We start from the raw sequence: 23479 nt of genomic DNA on the forward strand, positions 1-23479 counted from the left end.
ACAATGACCAGTGATTATAAAACAAGTGATATTTGATTTGTGAAGCTAATACAGCTATGTAAACATGACATTTATACTGATGTTGTTTCCATTTGTGAAGATGAACCAAAACTCATATGAACTATTCTTTATTCACTTTACAGTTAAATTAGCACAGATATGTCCATCACAGAAATGCTCTACAGTGAGGCTAACAATACGAACACAAGAGTGATGCTGTTTTTTTTTTCAGAACCAAACAAAGACAGTGATTACTCTATCAACCAATTACATATATTGCATATTTTTTTGATTTCCCACCCCAAACTTTCCCACTCGTCATTGGCTTAAAAAATATAGAGTTGAATAAATACAATTTCTCCAAACATAAAACATCATTCACAAATTAATGTTTCCACGTCCATTCAAGGTTAAGTTCTGCATTTATGTCATTGTGAATATAATACACATAATATCTGTAATTATAGGGAGCTACATGTTGTGTTTTGCCAAGCTGTATGAGCCAGGTGCAATATTTCAGATTTCTTCTCACAACATTTCTCATGCTGTAAACTCAACACATATCCATATTCATCAAGAGGACTTCGATTAATTTGGCATAAACACTGAAAGTCTCGGCCATAAACTATGCCAATATCAAATATATGCCAAATACCACCACCATATAGCCGCGCACGGCCAGCCGTGAAACTACAGAGAACACTAACGATGATGCAATGTCACATTTATATCAGAAATATCTCAAAGAAAACACCTAAGTTTTGTGTAACACTTAGAATGGTTAAATAGGTCATATCACTACAAATTCTGATAAAATTCGCTGCAGAGCAACAAAGTCAATACAATACACTTGGTGCAGAGAGGATAAGGTAACGTTTTTTTGTCTTTAGAGGGGAAACTCTCACTTTAGTTCTTCTTTAAACAGACAGGGATTACATGTGGAGGTCACCAGAGTTCCAACAAAGCACACATCAATTCGTTGCTGCGCACAGGTAAACAAACAAAAAAAAAACAGGGACTTTATCTTGGTTTTGCGAGAAAAGGTTGACCATACTATCACGTCATGCTTGGTTATTTTCTTTATGCTCTGAGTAGGTATTTGTGTCTCCGCTTGCTTCGTTTAGTCGCTTGTGTTATTTCCTCTTATGTGGTTTTTGCCCGGTCTGATTGACAGCTGTCATCAGTACACCAGACTTCACGGTGGATGGCTCTGTCTGCAAACGTCCAGGTCCACACGCCTTCTCACGACACGCTGAGGTCATTTACTCCAGGCGCTGCGTAAAGTTTTCAGGAAACAGTCCTTTCTTAGCTGAGCTTCCGCGCTGTTGCCAGTCGCTCTCTCTGATGCCAGTGAGCCAACCAGCATCCTGAAGAGAGAATCAAATGAGCGTTCAAATCAGGTTCTGATTATCATAATGTCAAAACAAGAAAAGATAATAAAACAAAACAAAAGTTAAACATTCAAGCAAATCGTACCTGGTCTTCAGCTAGCACTGTAGGGACCACCAAAACAATGTCTCCTTTCTTCAGCTCCAGTTCGTCCGGATTCGCTGCTTCAAAATCATGCAATGTTTCAACCTACGAGACAGCAGAAGAACAAGATTCATTAGTACATGTGTATAAAAGCTCTATTCATTTTCAGCGTGTTCATCTTAAGGTCACCATGAAATCAAAATGGACAATTTGTATTTTTTTATGGAATATTCCAGTAATTATTATAACTGATTAATCCGCGCACATCGTTGTTGTGTGTCTCCCTGTTGCAGCGACATCTGTTCTCTGATGACGTGTTTACCGGCTACCCTACATTTTTTCTTGTTCGAGAAGCCGTTTCATACGGATGTACGTCACAATGGCGAAGAAAAGACAATTGTGGTAGCGCTATATAGCAGTCGCATGTTTCCTATGATTAGGCTGCGTAACTAAAACATGCAAAATTTCACGTTTCTCTTGTTTCATAAATGCAACTGGCGGCATCTTTTGTCTCAGTTATCGATTGTAGTAAAAATATCATTAGAGGACTTCAGTAATTAATATTACTGTAATATTGTTACAGTGTCTGGCCAAATGTTTTGTAACCTGTAATGAACTAATGAACTATATATATATATATATATATATATATATATATACAGTATATATATATATATATATATATATAAATATATTATATATATATATATATATATATAGTTCATTAGTTCATTACAGGTTGAACTAATGGACTATATATATAGTTCATTAGTATATATATATATATATTTTAGCAGTAACTTTAAGGTTATATCTACCTTATTTTTAAGGTAAGAGCGGCTTGGTCATTTTTAACTTGATTGTGCAAGGCTTCTGGGTGTCAGCCGCTTCCAGTTGTACAAAAACAGTTTGTTATGCTGCTTGATATTGCAAACTGATATTTGTTATCATATTATTTTAATATAGTATCGTAATCATGAACACACTGATTTGTAGCACAAATAGTTTTATTTTTTACTGCACATTGTTATTCTTTTATTTATAGTGGCTACTGAATCAGAAGTCTTGCACATTAAAAGGTGGATATGGGCAAAATCAATATCTTCTGGGTCCCTGTGATTTTGCCAAGTAAGAAATGTTCCTGGATCAACATATTTTGTTGATCTGGCTGGAACAACATTCCTGTCTGAAAATTTAGTCTTACCTATCCCCACCACTAAACCTAACCATACCCATAACTTTTCCCTAAAATCAGAGGGAAATGATCGCTAAATAAAACTGATGTAGAAGCACCTAACCTTGGTTGTTAGCCTAAACTTGACATAAACTGTAAACTTGTCCCTCAAATCTGATTGGTTGATTGGAATGTTGTTTCAGGATCAACAAAGACATTGATCAAGGAACATGCTGTACTTCAGGTTCACCATATTTCCCGACCACGTGTTTACTTATTTGGCGGGGAGCTGTGTGATTAACAGGATAATGCACGGTCACTTGGTCATTATTGCAAAATAAATGTATGACTGTCCACTATCCCTTACTTCAATGGTGTTCGCTTTATATTCACCTTGAATAAGAATCCAGTAGGCATTCCAGAGGAGATGTCATTGGCTGTCTGGCATTCTGCGATCACCCCATTGTCAATGGATGCGATTGGAGATGTGAGATCACCATCACGATCATCATCACCCTCATTACTAGAGGCAGGCTCAATAACAACAGAAGGGATAGGCATCTTCTCCTGAGGTGAGGCAAACAAACAGCATCACTCAAGGGACAAACCTTAAGGTAGGATTTTTAAGTATTTTTTTGACCAACAACTTGACTGTTACATAATAGCCTACACATGATACAGATCACACATACTTTATACACATAATACTTGTAATGTATGAAATGTAATAAATTGAAAACAACTGGATAAAAGAACAATAGGTAACGCTTAACAATAAGGTCTCATTTGTTAACATTAGTTAACTACACGTTAACATGAACTAACAGCGAACAATACTTCTACAGCGTTTATTAATCTTCACGTTAACATTGATACTAGTTAATGCACTGTGAACTAACAATGCACAATTGTACTTTTGATTGACATTAACAAAGATTGATAAATTATGTAAAAATACATTGTTCATGTTAGTTTATGCTAACTAATGCATTAACTTATTAAGACCTTACTGAAAAATAATTGACATTTCAGTAGAACATATTTGTTTTTAAAGCATTTTGATTATAATTCTAACTATCAGTGAGTTTTAAAGTGCAGTCCAGAACGGTTACATAAATAAACCAGGGTCTTGTCAATGGTCTGCATACCAAAGTCCAGAAACACAGGTGAATATCTACCTCCTCTTTCCCATTGTTTGCAGCACCCTCCTTACTGGTTTCATCCCCTGGTTGGGGCTCAACATTATCAGGAGCATCTCCTGGTTTGGGCTCAATATTATCAGGAACTTCTCCTGGTTGGGTCTCAACCTTATCTGGTTCATCTGTTGGTTGGGACTCAACCTTATCTGGTTCATCTGTTGGTTGGGACTCAACCTTATCTGGTTCATCTGTTGGTTGGGACTCAACCTTATCTGGTTCATCTGTTGGTTTGGGCCCAACATTATCTGGTTCATCTCCTGGTTTGGCTTCTAGTGAACTGGCCTCTTCCTCTGGTTTGGCATCTATAGTCTAGAAGAGGTGCCCAGGAGTGAGAGCCAGTGTTTGAACACTTAACACAAGCCACTCATGTGGATGGATCGGTGTACAGTACCACAGAGGGGAGCACTCAAGAGTGTCACAATGAGGGGTGCAGGGACCAGTTTAACTTCAGAAGTTAAAACTGTCCCTGATGTGGAATGGCAAGTCAGTTCTCAAAAAAACTGACTTGAGTTTCACCAACAGTCAAGTACTTTGGCTAGGGGAAATGTTCAGTAGACGGCATGAAGGATAGGGGGTCATGATTCATAGTGGATAACCACTGCCTACTGAATGAAGTAGCATGGATGAACATTCCTCAGATCATAATGACAATATGATCTCAATATACATATGACGAAGTAACCAAAAAGTTCAGCCTAACTCCAGAATAACTGTAAAAAGGAACCCCCCCCCCCCCTTTTTTTGTCATAAATTCCAGAACCCCTTTTCATTAAAAACTGCTGAATTCAGATTCAACAAAACATTGATGCTAAGATTATATTGACACCTGAAAATGTTTGCCCAAAATTACTGCCTGTTACGGTGATGTAAGAATGGAGTCACCATAGAAACCGAAAATGGTGATTAGAGGGATAATAATAGTCATCTGCTAAGCCACTATTTAAAGGTTCAGTAAGCAGGGGAAATGTCGGGTTATAACATCATCTCTGTTAAATTGCCTTTAGTGTGTGCAACCTTATGTGGTTCAAAGCTATTTAACATAAAATACCAGGAGAAAAAAAACATGAAATGAAAATTAAACAATAAAGGTACAATCAGAAATGGCAGAAACAGTGGCAGTGTTAGCCTTCTAATGATCTCTGGATCTAAAAACGAAGCTTTGTGCTTGGAACAAGAAGAATCATTTATGAGCTGGACGGTGTTTGTTATTGTGCTGCCAGATGTTGCAACAGCTGATTGTACCCTGAAAAACTTAACATAAAACATACAAATATACAAAAAAGATGGGTTAAAGGTTTTGATTAATGCCACAGCGCATGTTAGAAGTTTCCATCCATCAACACATACTATTAAAAAAGCATTCTGCAATACTAAATAATGACTTGTGTGGCTACCATCCTGTTCCATTTTTTCCCAGCCTTCAGTTTGGTAACCACACAGAGTTGAATATGAAGCCAGATGATGGTTTAATATCAGACTGAGACTCTTTATAATATTTGAATAATTATACTGTTACAAGGTATTCTATAGCATGCACTAAAAACTTGTCAGAAATGATCTGACAATAACAATGATTGAATAAATAAAATGATTAAATGTACTTGCATATGGCTTCATGAGACAAAACAAATTACAAACAAAAAATAACAGTAAATATGTACAGAGCAATGTTGAAATAATAAAGTAAAACAAAAATCTTTATCTATTTAGACTTTTTGACTTTTGATCTATTAAGACAAATAGTTACCGGAGTCTCGTCAATGGGAGACTCTTTCTCTTCAAAGGTAGCCTATACACACAAAGAAACGTGGTTATCAGCATCATTACACATTCATTTATTCAAATGAAAGACATACTGCAGTGATGAGTCGACAAATCTGTATCTGGTCATGCGAGTATCTGGCTTTCCTTCGTAACCATTAATATCATCTGTATCAGAGTCTGGATGCTTATAATCATCTCTGTGAATTATTATTGCTGAACCTAAAAACATGTTTAGAAGTAGGAATGTGGAATTTAATAATGGAAGGTCTTCACTAATAATGGAAAGTAGTACTGATTTCATATTCAGAAGGCAATGATTATAGAGGTGAAATTACCAGAGCCGCCTCTGAAGGTGACTCCTTCTCTGTTTCTTGGACTGGAGCAGACTCCTACATGCAAATAAAAAACATTCATGCTACCTCCAATTTCTGTTATACTTCCAAATAACACCACCTGTTTTTCTTTCATATCTTGTATCTCATACATAATTCATTTAGACAAAAGGCTGTTTCTGTACAGAAAACGAGGATTTGCTAAGATACAGTACGAAACCAAGCACATATGCGACAGTGCTGCATATGACTTGAGTTTCTCTTATGCTATTCATTATACATAAGTTATAAGTTTTTCTTATAGTTACCGGGGCTTCTTCACTGGGTTGCTCCTTTTCTATGTCCTCAACTGCGAGCTAAAGAATGGTTGAGACTTTTTCATCAACATTTAAAATCTCAAGCTCAACCAAAGTCTTTGTAAAAACTATGGCAATAATGTAAATTAAACAGTATATATTTTTTTAAGATCCACTCCATGACTGCGCTTCTGACATCCTACTTTGGTTAATGTGCAAAATAATAAAATATAGATATATATACTGCAAACTGATCCCAAAGCATGTGTACATAAAAAAATAAAAATAAAATAAATGGATTGGTACAAAATAAAAATAAAAACACATTCAAAATTCACCACCATAAAAAGAACATTAAAAAAAAATAACTGGCTACTATATAAGAAAAAGAAAAGTCACAGTCAGAGCTCGCACTGGTATTGTATAAAATATGTTCATATATACAATATAATAAAACATCTATATTCACAATTGTCAATAGCATAAAAATAAATATAATATTAATCAAATATGTTTGAGTTACAGAACCCCAGAAAAATCTAGACAGTTTCTTTTCCAAAACATACAGTGTTTTAAAATAGAAAAGGTAAGATGGTCAATATGCAGGCACTGTGTTTTGAATTATTTTGAGAGGTTTAAGGCACATACCTCAGCCTGCTCAGGTGCCTCAGTCTCAGCAGATACTGGAGACTCCACAGTGCTCTTCATAAACAACAGTACACAATCAATGGCTACAGCTCATTTCTGATTATTAGTATTATAACACGTATTATGTAGCCAAACACGTAACATGAGGATTGTATCATGACATCAATGGCAATAATAACTTTTATGCAATGATGGAAGATGTTGATGATGAAGATGCTAAGAAGACTGATGTTGAGATGAAAATTATGAAAATAGTATCAATATATTGATGACGATGATCACAACGACTATGATGAGGGTGATAATAGTAACAATGGAAAGCATTGATTTAAATGACAAAAATGATGACAATGGTGTTGATGATGATGGCGATGACATTATTTCTGATGACGTTTAGAGTTTGACGCTTTGTCACTCACTGTGGCTGTCTCTGCAGGGGGGCTTGAAGCAGTAATCTCAGCTGGTTGTGTATCTGTAGGGGGAGTGGTGACGGGACCCTCACCACCCTCAGGTACTGAGGCTGGGGGTGCTTCACCTTCTCCTTCAGCTACATCACCCTCTGGGGCTTCAGACTTTATATACATTTACAAGGAGACAATAAGAAACACTGCCCAATGACACCTTCACCACTGGACCAGTATCAAAACCCATAAGTTTAAAACAACAGTCACTTTCAAAGTTCCATCAGTTATCTAGACTTTGCAACAAGCAATGACAGATGTATTCATGTAGTGCAATCAGACTTCGAGGCACTACAACCATGGGGGAGCATAACAACAAAATGATTGAAAAAAATACAAATGACATTTTTTTCCTACAAAAGGGGAAAAATAAAATAGAGGAAAAACTATCACAAAAAAAAAAATATATATATATAAAATACAAAAAACATGTATGGAACATACCTATTGACGCCCACTGAGTATGATAAGTTATTTCTGGTATAGTACAAAGCATTACAGTCAAAATCTTCACTATCAAAAGACTGTCAACTCACCATCTTATCAAATTCGGCCACAAATGTTGGGACTGTTGCATCCTAAAGAGAGAATAAAGGGACTGAGGTAAGCAAATTTAATTGTATACATCTGAAACATATAACCAGCTAGAATAGACTGGAGATTATTTTGTTCAAAATTCCAGTGAGAAATATTTTAATGGATCTTTCAGGGAACAGGAATTAGTAGGGTTCACCACAGCATTGGATATAAAACAGGATTAGGTACATTAAAGCAGGGCCACAATTATTTTTAACACCAGGTTCTACATGTTCATTGTAAAATTTGTGTCATCATTTGTGAAAATTTATTTATTTTTGATAATAAAAATATGACTTTAAATGGACCAATTAGTGTCATCATTTGTTTCAAATGATGAGATCCATAATTGAATCTCTTTTTTCCTAAAATAGGCCTATTTCTTAAACTAAGACTAAAACTAAGGATAACATTTTTACAAAACAACACTATGAACACTATAATCTATACTCAAAATATACTATTGAGTATACTATACTCAAAATGAATGTAACACTTGTTCCTGAAAAACAGATTCTGTGAAAATCAATATACTTTTTCAGCACCTTCAGGCAGCAAACTAAAAGCACTGCTAAAATACAAGCACAATCACTTTGGCCAATGTAGCTTTTGTGTTTGGCTACATTGACAGTAATTCATAATGTTATGAATTCTCTTTTAATCTATTGAAAAGCAAACTTTCCAAACTCTGATTTACCTTAGAGAATCCATTAAAAGCCTTGTTGGACACCTAAACCGAATTAAATGAGTAATTAGCATGATTGTAAACCATCAAAGACATGTATTTTAATTGCACACACTTGGAAAACTGTAAATTCTACTTGAACTTAGCAAAACCAACAAACAATTAAAGCAAGCAAAGGAGAGAGAGGAGAACAGGTCCTGGGGCTGTGGGAGGGGTTCCAGGGTCCGAAGGGTTTTGTAGCAGGAAAATAGTACTTCATCTGCAGGCAGGAAAGGAGGGGAGTATTCTTGCTGTAGTCTACTCTACGCTAAGCTAAGCAGAGTGGAAGGAAGTCAGGTACCTCTTCCAGCTCTGTATCTATTTCATGGTATAACTTTCCGTATCTCCGGTTTGCAACTTCATCTTCAGACAGGTCTGAGTTCTCTGGCTCTTTATGACCGACCTGGTCCACTGCAATGGGACCTTTAAGATTAGAGGTGTTTTGTGGTCCAGGGAGGGAGGCAAAGGGGTCTTGGGGTGGAACAGCCTCACCTGGCCAGCCTGCTGTGAAGTTTCCTTGGCCATCAGAAGAGAAGAAGCCACTGCTATCGCTCACCTCTTGCCAGGAGCCCTTACTGGAGTTCTCAGAGTCTGCAGCTGGCGCAGGAAAGGCTGCCCACTGGGCAAACTCATTGCCATGTCCAGTTTTGTCATCAAAGACTTCAGAGTCTTTTCTTTCATGAATGGTCTCCTTTGTCCCAGTAGATTCCCAACTCCCTGCCCACCCCTGGTAGTTTTCATTGGTAAATGGATCCACGCTGCTTTCATTAGCAAAAGGATCAGATGTTATCTCATTAGCAAATGGGTCCTGATTGCCCCCAGTGGCAAAAGGATCTGATGGGAATTCAGCGGCAAAGGGTTCTGCTGCCCACTGTCCTTCGCCTCTTGACTGGGTCTCTGCAAATTGATCAGAATCAAACCCACTTTTCGGACTCTCTGTTGGTAATCCTTCAGTACCGAAAAGATCACTGCCTGTTGTAGAAAAAGGATCACTTCCAGAAAAGCCACTGGGATCTCGGTCTTGGTCTGAGGTGGCAAATGGATCATTTCCCCTGCCAAATGGGTCGTCCCCTGAAGCGGCAAAAGGATCATTCCCTGCACCAAATGGATCATGACCTTCAGTGCCAAATGGGTCTGAACTCGGAGTAAATTCAAGAACATTTTGAGGCATATTTGCTTCTGCTTTGGCTGGGTCTGAATGCGGCTCATCCGAGCTTTCATTTTCAAGCTCTGGGACACATGGTACTGCTTCTGGCTGATCGCAGTTGGCTGCAAATGCATCACCACCAAATAAAGAGTCAGCAGGGGTAATCTGCTTGGGGAAACTGTCAGCCGTGTCCCAGTCTGCAAAGCACTCTTGAGCCACGGTGCCTTGTTCTGGTGCCACAACTGGATTCTCATTCTCGGCAGATTCAAGTTCATCGTCTGCACTGACCCACCCACCGGTCTGTCCTGAGACATCACCCCATTCTTCAGCAGTCTCGTACTCTGACCCGGATCCATCTAAATCCACCTGGCTAGACAGGCCCCATCTGGAACTATCTCCCCCTACTCCCTCCGTGGCATCCTGAATCACCTGACCAAACTCATCGGTTAATATGATTCCAGGCATTGGTTGCAAGCCCACTGTCTCCTCTGCCCCTGTCTCCTCTGATCCGCAACCTGCCTTTTCTTCTGCCCATTCCACTTGATTTGTAGCCCAGTCTGTCTGACTTTCCTCTACACCCTCCTGCCCCTCTCCTGGATGCTGTTGCTTGGCCTCGCCACCCCCCACAGCACAGGGATCACAGTCTGGGTTTGGCTCACGACAGTTTTCTTTATCCCAGGCTCTAACCTCATCTGTGGCCACCTCTTCCTGCGGCTCTGATGCTGCCTCTGTAGGCCAACCCTCGGAAGGTGGCCAGCCCTGCCCATCCAATGCAGGTTGAGCATTTTCAGATTCCTCCGTAACCGTATTGGCAGAAGAACCAAAGTCAGCTGCCCAGTTGGCAGAGAATCCAGCATCTGCAGCCTAACCAGGGAAAAAAAGGTAATAAGTGGTTAAGGTAAAAAAAAAAAGAGCCTCCAACAGAGGAGGGGCAAAAGAAGACTTGTCACTGACAGACACAGATTTGTCACAGACATGGATTAAAGAAACTAAGCATGAATATTTTGAACCAGAGTACATGAATTTGTGTAAATTGTGATGCAATGTCACTCTGGAGAAATGGTGGACATATTTCTGTAACTGAAATCATTTAATTGCTTTCTACTGAGACACTCTCGTCAGTCATTACTTACAGGCTCTGCAGGCTGTGCAGCATTTTCCTAGAAATAAACAAAGATATCAAAGGTATTTGCTGTCAAATTCATGCTCAACAGGAGCGATTGTAAGCTTTTCATGAAAATACAGCAGCATCTTCACATTTCATGCCAGTGCAAATTTACTGTTTCAAAATAATACAAATCTAGGCCAATTCTTTTGACATCAGGACAGGAGACAGGATTCTGTCACCAAGTTACTAATAGCACCAAGATTTCCAAGATCAGTACACATAGATCAAAGAGTACAAGCAAAGGAAGCAGGCTCACCGTCCAAAGATCCCAAGGTAGTGTCTGTGAGAAGAAACAAAATATTGTATGCATTTAAGATCTATTTTCTTACTGATTGATTAATATTCCATGATCATAAAAACAGAGAAATTATTGCTAAACCTTTTATTTGACATCTCACTGTCTCCCAATTGTAATACAATAAAGCAGAATATGAAGAAGAACCTGAGATATGGGTGATTGGGTCTGCCCGATAGGTGTACTGGCATCAGGCTTGAACGGATCAAAATCCAAGTCTAGGAGAGATTCTCCTGGTTTCTCATTTAGCTAAAATAAGGACATAAAAATAAAATGGACTTACTATTAAATAAGGTAACATGCTACTCAATGACACTGGTTTACTCCTAATGTCTCTTCTCTTTTTACATACTACTAGTATAGTAAGGCTCTAGAATGTTCACTCACCTGTGGTGATGTAACACTGATTTCTGGAAAGCCTCCATCGAACAGGTCGATTATCTGCTCTTGTTGGAGCTCCTTGGTTGGAGTAGCTTTTGGAGGAGGTGGTTTTGGAGGTCCCATCTTGAGCTGAGATGAAGATATACCATATGTGCCTTTGAACTTCGCAAATCATAACCTCACAAATGCTGGTCAAGGAGAATAATTGTGCTGCACATCATGAATGAACTGCAAACTTTCTAGTTGCATATTCATTCTAAATGTTGCGGAAAACCAGGAAAATCCTGATAAGCATGGTGTCTTGGAGGTGTTTCAGGCCCTACCTGTGAAGGTGATTTGGGTCGAGGTGGACCGGGAGAAATGGGCCTTAGTGTGTGGTTAGGGCTGGCAGCTGGGCTGCTGTCTGGGCTCTCATCGTCAGGTGGGGTTGGAGTCCTGGCTAATCGCAGGGGCCCTGAGTCACTGTCAACACACACACAAACTACATGACCACTAAGAACACCATCTTGACAATTCATAATGACTTCTTTAATTCTAAATACATTTTTTTAAGGAGATCACAGCCCTTAGTGGATATTTTTAAGAAGAACATATTTTAGCATAATTGCCCCTAAAAGTTCCTGACACCACCCATCACCTACCATATTTACTAAACTAAACACAATCATCATTTGCCTCAAGCACAGTGCTGGTGAACTACAGTATGGGGTTCCTCTGCACTACAAATCTATTTTGAGCACAGGACGTTTACTTACTCAAAAGTGTTCTTTCACTAAAGCAGTTATTTTCCTTACTAAATTAAGAAAACTTTAGAGGAAGTAAATATCCAATGCCTACACAACAGTCTATACTATTCCACTTACCGTTTCACTCTGTAACAGCAAAAACACAAAGAGCCAAACCGTATAAATGTTTGATTACAAGTATTAAAGTCATTATGACAAGATTCTTGTTTTCTTGTCATTTTTAAAGGTGGTAACAAAAATAAAACGTTATGACATCAAGACTCTTCAGCCTTTGGCTCTTATGTAGAATCATCAGTTCCATCATTGAATAAGTACATTCTGTACAGGAAGGTTAATGAAGGTTAAAACCTATTCCTTACCTGGGTGCTCCTTGAATCGTGAACATTTTGTCGGAATGCTGCTCAGCGAGCTTATTCATCACTTCATACAGCTTATGACAGAGCTAGATCCAAAACACAGAGATATAAATTAACGGAAACAAATAATTATGAGAAGAACACAAAATTACTTGCCCTTGGCAGCCATTTATCTCTCCGTTCAGGAACTTTGGTGCTACTGAATAGGCTATTGAGCTATTCATGCATTTTTATTGTGCATAAACTTGTACATAATCTCAATGTTGTTAATATAAAAATATAAAATTTAAATTTAAATAATAATAATTCATAATCACCATCATAAACACTTAAGGCTCAAATTATTTCATAAAGGTTTTCTGAATGTGAAATGAAGGGCAACAAATGCTTCTCACTCCTTAAATAAAAGTACAAATAGAGCATGTGTCAGTAGAGAGATGCATTGACCTATATGTGCTGATAACACTGACACAAACATAGCAGACCTTTGCAGTAGCTTCTGTGCCGAGCTGCACTGTATACCCCTTCAGGCGATAAAAGTCTTTAACAATGCCCACTGACGGCCACATGCTGTGTCTAATAATAAACACAATATACCAGGCAGAGTTCCCTACTAAAACAGTGTGAACCCAGAATGACAGATAAATTGTCCAGTGATTGTGTGGATCTAAAGAGGCAAAAATCAGCGCTCAGTAATGTCTCTAACACTAGATGAAGAAAGTCTAGAAAACTAGCATTCCAAGATGACCTTAGTTAAATAAATGTTGTCATATTAACTGCCATACTCTATTACCGTTGTCATATTAACCTGTATAAAACATTCAGTTTAAACTTGTCCAGTCTTATTGAGCATGAAGATATTATCAGCATTATATAATATCAATATTCCTATGTGTGTCTAAAGGGTGAGATATTTTGTTAGTTTATAGGGCAGGCAGTGCTTTTCCCACATTTACACATTCTGTTGTGTTTTCCAGCAGATGCACTGCATTGTTAAAGAGTTAAATAGCCCTATAAATATCCCTCAATGGTTCATCAGTGTCTCTTCTGGGATATAGAAAACAGATACACACACAAAGATATTTGACTTCATGAGTTATAGCTGCAGCACAACCAGCAGATTCAGAGATTCAGATGAAGCATGAAGAGCTTTTCTTTGACTGACTGCATGGATCAGAAACAAAGCTCCTAATCTTACTATGTAAAATTGTGAATTTTGTCATAAGCCATCCTTGAAAACACAGAAGCCTGTGACTGCTCTAAACCCTCAAGTAGCAGGAAATGTTCCCAGGACGACAATCACGGGTTACTCATATGTGACTAGAAACAAGTATGACTCAAAAGAAACATTTGCTTTGTGTTTCCTTAGCTCCCAGTTTTTATTGTTTGTGACATTTAGGAGAAACGTCATGTTTAACTGCTTCTAGACTAGAGCTTTAGAAATTAAACCAACTCACAAAAGAGATCTCCCTGTGGAATCGAGCTTCCAGGCCGGAGACGTTCTTGAAGGTGCTCACATAGAACCCCACCCGACTGCAAAGAGGGAAGGAGAAGAATAATGATTAGGCTCCGGCATCCAACAAGTGCACAGATGGACTGATGTTCTATAGAGTTCAGAAATTCCTTGTTTTTATTTTTTTTAAAGAAGTTCTTTACAAACCAATGGTGCATAGAAATATTTTCTCACACAAAGAAAACTTACAAGTAGTTTGATATAGAGTTTAAGCAAAATAAAGAGTCAAACAAGATTCATGATTTAAATCGTTCCAATGTCTAAAAAGTATCAAAAGTACTACATTATGTGAAAAAGCATCCAAAGGCAAATGTGATGCACTAACACACACTTCTGAACCTCAAACATTACTACATCAGCAAGGTATTAAAGCTCTTTTAAAGGATTAGTTCACTCCAGAATTAAAATTTCCTGATAATTTACTCATCCCCATGTCTTCCAAGATGTATTTATTTCTTCAGCCAAAAAGAAATGAATCCAAAAATGTATTCCAGGATTTTTCTCCATATAGTGGACTTCAATGGGGACCAACGTGTTGAAGGTCCAGATTGCAGTTTCAATGCAGCTTCAAAGGGCTCTACACGATCCCAGCCGAGGAATAAGGGTCTTATCTAGCAAAATAATCTGTCATTTTCAACAACATTTTTTTTTTAATATACTTTGTAACCACAAACCACACTTTCACTAGCTCTGCGAAGCGTCCACGACTTCACGCATTAAATAGTGACGTTGGAAAGGTAGGCGGAAGGTGGGGTAGGGCGAAAAACTCCTTCAAAATCGTCCAACATTGTTGTTTCACCTTTTTTTTTAAGGCCGTTTGACTTAGTCTTTGCACGTTCGTTTGGGTCAGTACTTCCACCGTGACGCGTGACCTTTCCAACGTGACTACGTAATGCGTTAAGTCGTGGACACGCATCGCAGAGCTAGTGCAAGACAAGCATTTGTGGTTAAAAAGTATGTCATTTTTTTTATTTTTAGAAAATGACAGATCGTTTCGCTAGATAAGACCCTTATTCCTCAGCTAGGATCGTGTAGAGCCCTTTAAAGCTGCACTGAAAATGCAACCTTCAACCCGTTGGGCCCGTTGAAGTCCACTATATGGAGAAAAATCCTGGAATGTTCTCCTCAAAAACCTTAATTTCTTTAGACTGAAGAAAGAAAGACATGAACATCTCAATTTCCTTCATTTTTAGAAAATTTTAATTCTAGAGTGAACTAACCCTTTAATCCTTATTAAACAAAGAATGGGGAAATCATGTATGCAAGTCACTCCTATAAGCTAAAATCTATCAGTCCATGCTTGTACAATACATCAGTAAGAACCCTAAAACTCTAAATAAAACTAATCAAATGTAAATCAGTCTGCAACAGTTATAAATGTATCTCGGGCATCTTTCTTTCTGGCCCGAGCTGAAATGAGCGTGGCTGGAGGGCCTGGTGCAGAGAGGAAGCTGCTGATTGGATGGATTATGTAACCAGGCTGTTGCTTCAGTGAGCAGACAGAGCCTCTCAGCTCAAAACAGAATACTGCTTACCAGAGCATATTCACCACAACATACAGATGACCACAAGATACATACACATTACTTTACTTGTATTATTTACTTTGTTTTATTACTTGTATTATAATTAAAATACTGTCTACAACAACACTCAAAATACTAACTACATTATAGTTAAAGGGTTCAAAATTAAAATGCTGTCATCATTTACTCAACTGTTTTTGTCCATATAATGAAATTCAATGGAGTCCAAAATAACATAAATAAATAAATAACAATTTTCAAAAATATCTTCTTGTTCCACAGTAGAAAGAAAGACTTTCATTATATGGACAATCATACAGGTTTGGAATAATATGAGGGTGAGTAAACAAAAAAATGTTTTAGGTGAACTATATCCCCAACACGTATTACTGTAACACACCGCATATTGCTTAGCACAGCATAGCTACAAATATTTTTTGTTTCAGTCATACATAAGAGTAAGTCATGCATATACAGTTACGACAAAAATCCATTTGTGCTCTAAATAAACTGATGACAAATTCAAGACATTCTCATCTTTGTGACAAAGCAGATGACTCCTGTTGTGTAAACCAGCTATTTATGGCAGGTTACCACATCTATCATTATCAATCCTGCAATTATCATCGAAATGACTGTCGTTCATATCCAACGCATTCAATCAACATTGCAAAAATGCACTTCCCTCCACAGACTTCCTTTAAACATCCAGATTAGCTCCAACCAGCCAATCTATTGCTCCATAGCACAAAAAGCAAGCTTTTTTTTTAAAAAAAAACAAGACAAGTAGTATTCGATCTACATGCATTGCATTTTACAAATTTGCCTCAATTTCTTCAGCAGCATATTCTATTCCCTTTAAAAGTGACCTTACCTCTTCTATTGTATGTAACCGCTGCGGAGTACTGTACAGCTAGCATGCTGTGCAACTAATGGATAAATTTAGAAAACTGGGATGTAAATGTGCATTCCAGGAAGGCCGTTGGTCAAATTAAATCAATATTATCGGCCAGAGCCTTGTATTGTCAGGGCACCAGGCTGTAAATATAACTGCCACCCCTCTGAGAGTACACTAATATATACTGGGCATGATACAGCAAGGCTTTAGTTATATAAGATATTGATGCTAATTATTGAGCTAGTCTTGCAAATAATGTTGTACACCAGTTAGTGTTGAATGTGAACAAAGGGTCAAAACGTGACGTCCAACTAGGACAATGAGAACAATGAGAATTTTGGCTCTCAAAAGGCCTGTTCACACCAATAATTATAACTAAAGATAACAATAAAGATATAGTTTTAAAAATCGTTCTCAATATTAAAGAATAGCAGAGTTCACACCACAGCTATAACAATAACGGCAAAGAGAAACAATATCGTTGCAATCACTTTCAGAACAATTTTATCCAGCTGATAAATGAAAACACATTGACAGCCAATCAGAATCCATCCATCCATCGCTATAAAGTGATCGTGTCTCTTCAGAAAATTTGGACTAAACCGCTCGATTCATATGGATTAGTTTTACGATCTCTTTATGAACTTTTTGAAGCATCAAAGTGGTAGTTGTGTAGCTGTCAATGGAGGGATAGAAATCTTTCAGATTTCATCAAAAAGATCTTAATTTGTGTTCCGAAGATGAACGAACGTCTAACGAGTTTGGAACAACATGAGGGTGAGTAAATGATGACAACATTTAAATTAACTAACTAATAAACTATCACTTTAATATAATTAAAACAATAAACTAGCAAGAAAAAAAAAAAAATCAGGAATGCTCTTTATGAATGCTCTTCATGTACATGCTCTTCATATAAAAAAGTGCAACAATTAAACTCAGATTGCAGTAGCAGTCAGTCTTAAAATGTCTCACCTATCCCAGAGTGTGGGCAGCTCATCCTGAAGGCCAACATTGAGATCATCGAAAACCCTTTGGGCCTTTTTCAAGTCTTCCTCTGCCTACATGCACACAAATATGGCATAAAAGTTCAAGCAATAGCTCAGATCACAGTATACCATATTTACCATTTTTTCCAGCAATTACAAATTGTATTCAGAACGTTTCAAAGGCCATAAAGACTGACATACTTTTGATATCTTCTTGTCATTCCTCATGGCTGAAGTCTGCAGGGTCTCAAGATGGTGTCTTGCACTGTCATAATCAATTAACTTCCTGCTTCTCTTTGCGACACGCACCTGGAGGGAAGGAAAAACACTTGTGGTTACTATGGTTACCCTTCAGCTGAATGTGTTTTCGCATTTATTTACAGCACTGTGCTGGCACATGCGTCAGCTTAGACAGTGCTTCTCATGAAAATATGAATGATACATTATTTAAAACCAATTCAGCACGAGTAAAATGACATCGGCACCTTGAGATCTGGGAACTGAGTCAGATATGTTTCCAGTGTGTTGATGGTAGAGTCGACCAGCTTCTGATGGAAGTCCTCCCACAGCACATCACAGTTCTGCAGAGGAGACAGGACAACCATTAGCAAGATTAACTGAGAGCGTTTGACAAGAATGGGAGATTTCACAGAGAATTTACTGTATAGCCCTCTTTAAATGCTGTTCAGCAGCTCCTGTAACATAAACAGATGAGTTTAGGTGTTGGATTTATGATTCAGCAGCAGGGAAATTAAAATCTAATTAAGCTCTTACTCACTCACAGAGGATGCAAATCAGATTCAGAAAGCTGAATTCATTGCGCTCCCCCTCGGTGAGGTGTGAGTAAACAAAAATGAGCGTCCTTGGGTAAATTAAATTGAAATTCTCTGAGGACAGTGTTGAGTCACTGCCCCACTCCATACTAAAAATGACATATGCCATTACCCACTATTAATAACTCCCTCCCTCAAACCACATCATCTGTGTGCAGCAGGACAGATGGTATGGTTTGATTTTTTTTAGTTTTATGAATATGAAGCCGGTAGTTTGTCACATGAACTTGTTTTCTATCCAAGAAGTCAGTATAAAATGTTGTCAACATGAGAAACATTCTCTGCTGCTTGTGTAAAAGGTGTTAATAAAAACAATATGCAGCCCTGATATGCGGAAAAACGCATTATTGCTTGTGTGATTCTAATAAAAAATTCAAATAAAAAATAAAAATGTTCATTAATTATAATAATACAAAAATGTTATATATAAAACATCATAGCATATCAGTATGAATTTTCCTCAAAACAATAATTTTACAATAAATGTACATAATAATAAAATAAAAAATAAAAATTGTATATTGTTACAAATAATCATAATGAATATTATATATGAAACATAGTACATCAGTATGAATTCACATTCATTCTGTTTCCTCCCAAAAAATATTTTACAATAAATGTACATATTCCTAAAATACAATAAAATTAAATCAGAAATGTAACACAATAAAAAAAATAAAAAAAACAATTATAATAAATTATCATTACACTCAAAAACCTTTTTTTATGATTTACACAATTTAATGAATAGTAAAATTCCATCAAATTGAATTGAATAATCCTTACGTATTTCAATTAAAATACATTAGGATTATTCAATTAAATTTGATGGAATTTTACTATTAATTAAATTGTGTAAATCGTAAAAAAAAAAAAAAAGGCTAAATTTTTTTTGGGTGAATTAATATTCAAAATATTATACATAAAAGATCATCATGAGTTCACACTCATGCAGTTTTCTAAAAAAAAATATAACATAAAAATATAACATTCTATAAAACGTATTCTTCAATGTCTCTAATAGCAAAAAGACCATTGCACTCATTTATTTTCTCTGAATAACAGTTATATATACATTAATTAATGCCAGCTATTAAATTTGCTGTATTGAAATTTAAACAGCCCAAGGATTAACATGACTAGTACTGTAGATCCCTTCTGAATCTATCTTATAAATTGTCTGTAAAATGGATGTGCATAGGCTGCATAATAGACCTTAACGGCTCAGTGACTTGACCCCATTTTCCCTAAAAGGTGCAGCATTTTAGCTTTGGCTCAGGTACTGAGACCAAATCCCTCAGCTCGTGCGAGAGACTGCCAAAACCTCTTTTCTGTTCTTAAACCCCAGATCTCACCAGAACAGATAAGAATGTTCTAGAGTTGATGGACCATAATGCTCAGGTTACCAGAGGCCAGGTATTTAATTTTCACCCACTTTCACAACAGTTCTTGAGCATATAAAACTGTGAATAGAAATCAACACCTATCCTTAATCTTTAGCAGCTCTTTTGATGAAATGTTACATATGCAATTCCCCAGCATTTCCCACAGGCCATTTGTCTGATGGCTCTCATCTGTTTGTCACCACTAATATCTAATATTTATTTTTCTCTTTAATATTTTTCTTAGAAAATATTCTTGCTCTGTTTCAACAGCTGTATAATGTCATTGTTTTACACATTGTACTAACACTTGCACAGTCACAACTATAATTCTGGCTACCTTTGCAATAGTCATGACATCATCCTTGCCGTGCCAGTCAGGCTCATATACTTCATGTAGTGACTCTGTCAGGTTCATAGACGCTTGCTGCATCCCTGCAATCATAACAAAAGGAGAAACAGGTTCAGTATTGAGCAGGCATGTGTGTGTACTTGTATGTGTGTATTTAGCAGTGGTTCACCTTTCACAGCTGCTATGTAGGCCTTCATCTCCCTCTGTAGCCTAGAGCCCTCAAACTATGGATCAAAACACAAAAGAGCTTCATCACATCAGATATTAAACCACAGGGAGATATTGACAACATTACATCGACTTTCATATAGTGAGGTTTTATTTTTTTCAGATCTGTCAGTGAATAGCATTTTTAAAAGAAGTCTCTTATGATCAGCAAGGGTGCCTTTATTTGATCAAAAATACAGTAAAAACTGTAATATTGTTAAATATTATTACAATTTAAAATAACTGTATTCTATTTGTAATTCATTCCTGTGATACAAAGCTGAATTTTCAGCATCATTACTCCAGTCTTCAGTGTCACATGATCCTTCAGAAATCATTCTAAATATGCCGATGTGCGGCTCAAGAAACATTTCTTATAATTATTAACAATGTTGAAAACAGTTGTGCTGCTTAATATCTTTTGAGGAAACCATGATAAATTTTTTTCCAGGAATCACTGATGAATAGAAAGTTCAGAAGAGTTTATTAATGTATAGTTTCTAAGTTTCTGAGCAGTTTTAATCTCATAGCTGAATCTAATCACAAAATTCTCTTCACATTGCAGAACACATAATAACTAGTTTATAACTAGTATACAAAACAGTTTCGAGTGGTGCATAAAAACAGCTGTCCGTGGTGCTGAAACCACAGCATCACATAAAAAAAATAAAAAAATGCAGGCCGTCGTAAAAAAAAAACAGATTGAAGTCATTTCATTCTCTGCATCCTGAGACTGCAAAAGGCTGCAAGGAGACTTGAAATGAAAAGCCCAAATGGCAACCTCTATCAGCTCTGATAACCTTCCTCTGCACAACATGGTTAAATAATGAACCTTTCGATGCAGCAGTCTGAAATATGTCAGCATTAAGCATAAAAGGAACATTTCAGATGAGAGATATCATGTGTGTCTCATACATTAAAACATTTCAGCAAAGGTGCTAGAGTTTTTGTGTGTGTGTGTGTGTGTGTGTGTGTGTGTGTGTGTGTGTGTGTGTGTGTGTGTGTGTGTGTGTGTGTGTGTGTGTGTGTGTGTGTGTGTGTGTGTGTGTGTGTGTGTGTGTGTGTGTGTGTGTGTGTGTGGTTATTTTAGCTTGACTGAAGAAACATCCACTGAATCTGGTGTAGGCCTTGCAATCAGCCATTGTCAGATTTACAGTATTTCACAGGCTCTGATGCAGATAATTGATGTGCACAATATCTCAGTACAGTTTATGGTTCCATATATCTGCTCCAACGGGTGTTTTATGAGCCAGACTGGCAGCATATGGTATGTGGGTTCAGTTTTGCAAGTGACTGGTATCCTCCAGCTGTGATTGACTCTGACTAAGCAAATGTAATATTGGACCAATTAATTCTTCATGTACATCTCTCTGCACAAACCATCCATCACAGGGTGACTACAGGAAGTACAGAGCAGAGAGTCATTGATGTAGCCCAAAAGACTGGGGAGGAAGGGGTTAAAGTTTGGAGGTGAGCAGTGTTTCTGGAAGCACTGGCACACTGGAGCATAAAGCAGTCTAATCAGGATTAGTGAGGACAGGTGGAGAGGGTGGGATTAGACTGCTTCTTTTTCTTCAGCAAACACACACTTCTTCTAGAACTAACACGTCCCTCACAGACACTTTCAATTCAACTCCATATTTAATAGCATAGCTTTTCATCATCAAACAAATCAAATTTGAGACTAAATTAGTTGGTATTTAAAATGGAGCTGCTTAAGAAATGCCAGTTAAATAGTGCACGGTAATTAGTCCAATCTAATTTATCTTGCTGTATATATGAACTATGGTATTTGCAATTGTTGCAATATAAAATTAAGCATCATTGTGAATATCGTGATGATTTTCATTTGAGGAATTACTTTTCCTAAAGACGTTTTTCGAGATGTTTTGTGACTCACAAGCTTGAGAGCATTAAAGGGATACTTCACTTTAAAATGAAAATTCTGTCATCATATACTCACCCTCATGTTGTTTCAAACCTGTATGAATTTCTTTCTTCTGCTGAACAGAAAGGAAGATATTTAGAAGAATGTCAGTAACCAGACAGTTTCTGGTACCATTGACTTCCATAGTATATTTTTTTTCCTACTATGGAAGTCAATGGTACCAGAAACTGTCTGGTTACTAACATTCTTCTAAATATCTTCCTTTCTGTTCAGCAGAAGAAAGAAATTCATACAGGTTTGAAACAACATGAGGGTGAGTACATGATGACAGAATTTTCATTTTAAAGTGAAGTATCCCTTTAAGACAGGGATATTTAGTAGCGTCTCTGATTTAAACTTTGAAAGCAAAGTTTGATTCATTGAATTAGTTTAAACTTTTCCTTTTAGTGGATCAATTCAAAAGACTGACACAAAGATTCATTTTGCAACATCACTCAAAAATGTTAGCGTAAGATCTTGCATGACAATTTTCATATTAAACTATATTACAAAATAATATTATAAAATTATTATATTTCCATATTAATTATTTTAGTAAAAATACTGCATACTCAATATAGTTAAAAAATCTATTTAAATTTAGCGTTTTCCTTTTGTTGCTTTAGTAAAAAAAACGTCTCGGTTACGTATGTAACCCTCGTTCCCTGAGTAGGGAACGGAGACGTTACGTCGGATGACGACGAATGGGGTTTCGCTTAGAAATCCTATCATCTTCGAGTATTAAAACACGAGCCAATGGCAAAGAAATGCCATGGGTCTGCGGAATTTGCATAGCGTAACTCCGCCCCACCCTGGGGGTATATAAGGAAGTACGCTGCAACATGCAGATATGTCTTCGCTGAGGAGCCGAGACTGAACTCAGGCGTTCCAGCGGTACAGCGGAAGTGGCAGGGAGACGTAACGTCTCCGTTCCCTACTCAGGGAACGAGGGTTACATACGTAACCGAGACGTTCCCTTTCGTTGTCACTCCGAGTTACGTCGGATGACGACGAATGGGGTTCCCGTATAATCACGCCACCTCTCGACTGTCTTCCAGTGCCCTGCGTAAGTCTGAGCTCCCTGTCGTGAGACTAGCACGGACGAAGGA

At 37.4% G+C, this 23479-nt stretch overlaps 1 protein-coding gene across 5 annotated transcripts in view; it reads right to left on the bottom strand.

Annotated features, from left to right (window-relative positions):
• Positions 1-114: 114 nt before the first annotated feature.
• The window catches only part of amph (amphiphysin), a 36424-nt gene continuing 13059 nt past the window's right edge, over positions 115-23479 (bottom strand). Inside the window, exons 3-26 of one of the 5 annotated variants that reach the window (XM_082172623.1) lie at positions 20406-20460; positions 20225-20319; positions 18152-18247; positions 17868-17975; positions 17653-17738; positions 14198-14273; positions 12744-12826; positions 11962-12100; positions 11645-11767; positions 11405-11506; positions 11219-11242; positions 10928-10954; positions 10482-10658; positions 8621-8653; positions 7884-7925; positions 7306-7458; positions 6887-6940; positions 6251-6298; positions 5946-5999; positions 5594-5635; positions 3826-4155; positions 3041-3214; positions 1477-1578; positions 115-1367 (exon numbers count right to left, since the gene is read on the bottom strand). In XM_082172623.1, coding sequence (XP_082028749.1) covers positions 1263-1367; positions 1477-1578; positions 3041-3214; positions 3826-4155; positions 5594-5635; positions 5946-5999; positions 6251-6298; positions 6887-6940; positions 7306-7458; positions 7884-7925; positions 8621-8653; positions 10482-10658; positions 10928-10954; positions 11219-11242; positions 11405-11506; positions 11645-11767; positions 11962-12100; positions 12744-12826; positions 14198-14273; positions 17653-17738; positions 17868-17975; positions 18152-18247; positions 20225-20319; positions 20406-20460 — 2328 coding nt within the window. In that variant the 3' untranslated portion in view covers positions 115-1262. The remainder of the gene's footprint in view (positions 1368-1476; positions 1579-3040; positions 3215-3825; positions 4156-5593; positions 5636-5945; positions 6000-6250; positions 6299-6886; positions 6941-7305; positions 7459-7883; positions 7926-8620; positions 8654-10481; positions 10659-10927; positions 10955-11218; positions 11243-11404; positions 11507-11644; positions 11768-11961; positions 12101-12743; positions 12827-14197; positions 14274-17652; positions 17739-17867; positions 17976-18151; positions 18248-20224; positions 20320-20405; positions 20461-23479) is intronic. The other 4 variants (XM_082172624.1, XM_082172625.1, XM_082172626.1 and 1 more) reach the window with 4 other exon arrangements.

This window comes from Leuciscus leuciscus (genome assembly GCF_965113295.1).
Source record: "Leuciscus leuciscus genome assembly, chromosome: 6".
NCBI classification, from domain to species: domain Eukaryota; kingdom Metazoa; phylum Chordata; class Actinopteri; order Cypriniformes; family Leuciscidae; genus Leuciscus; species Leuciscus leuciscus.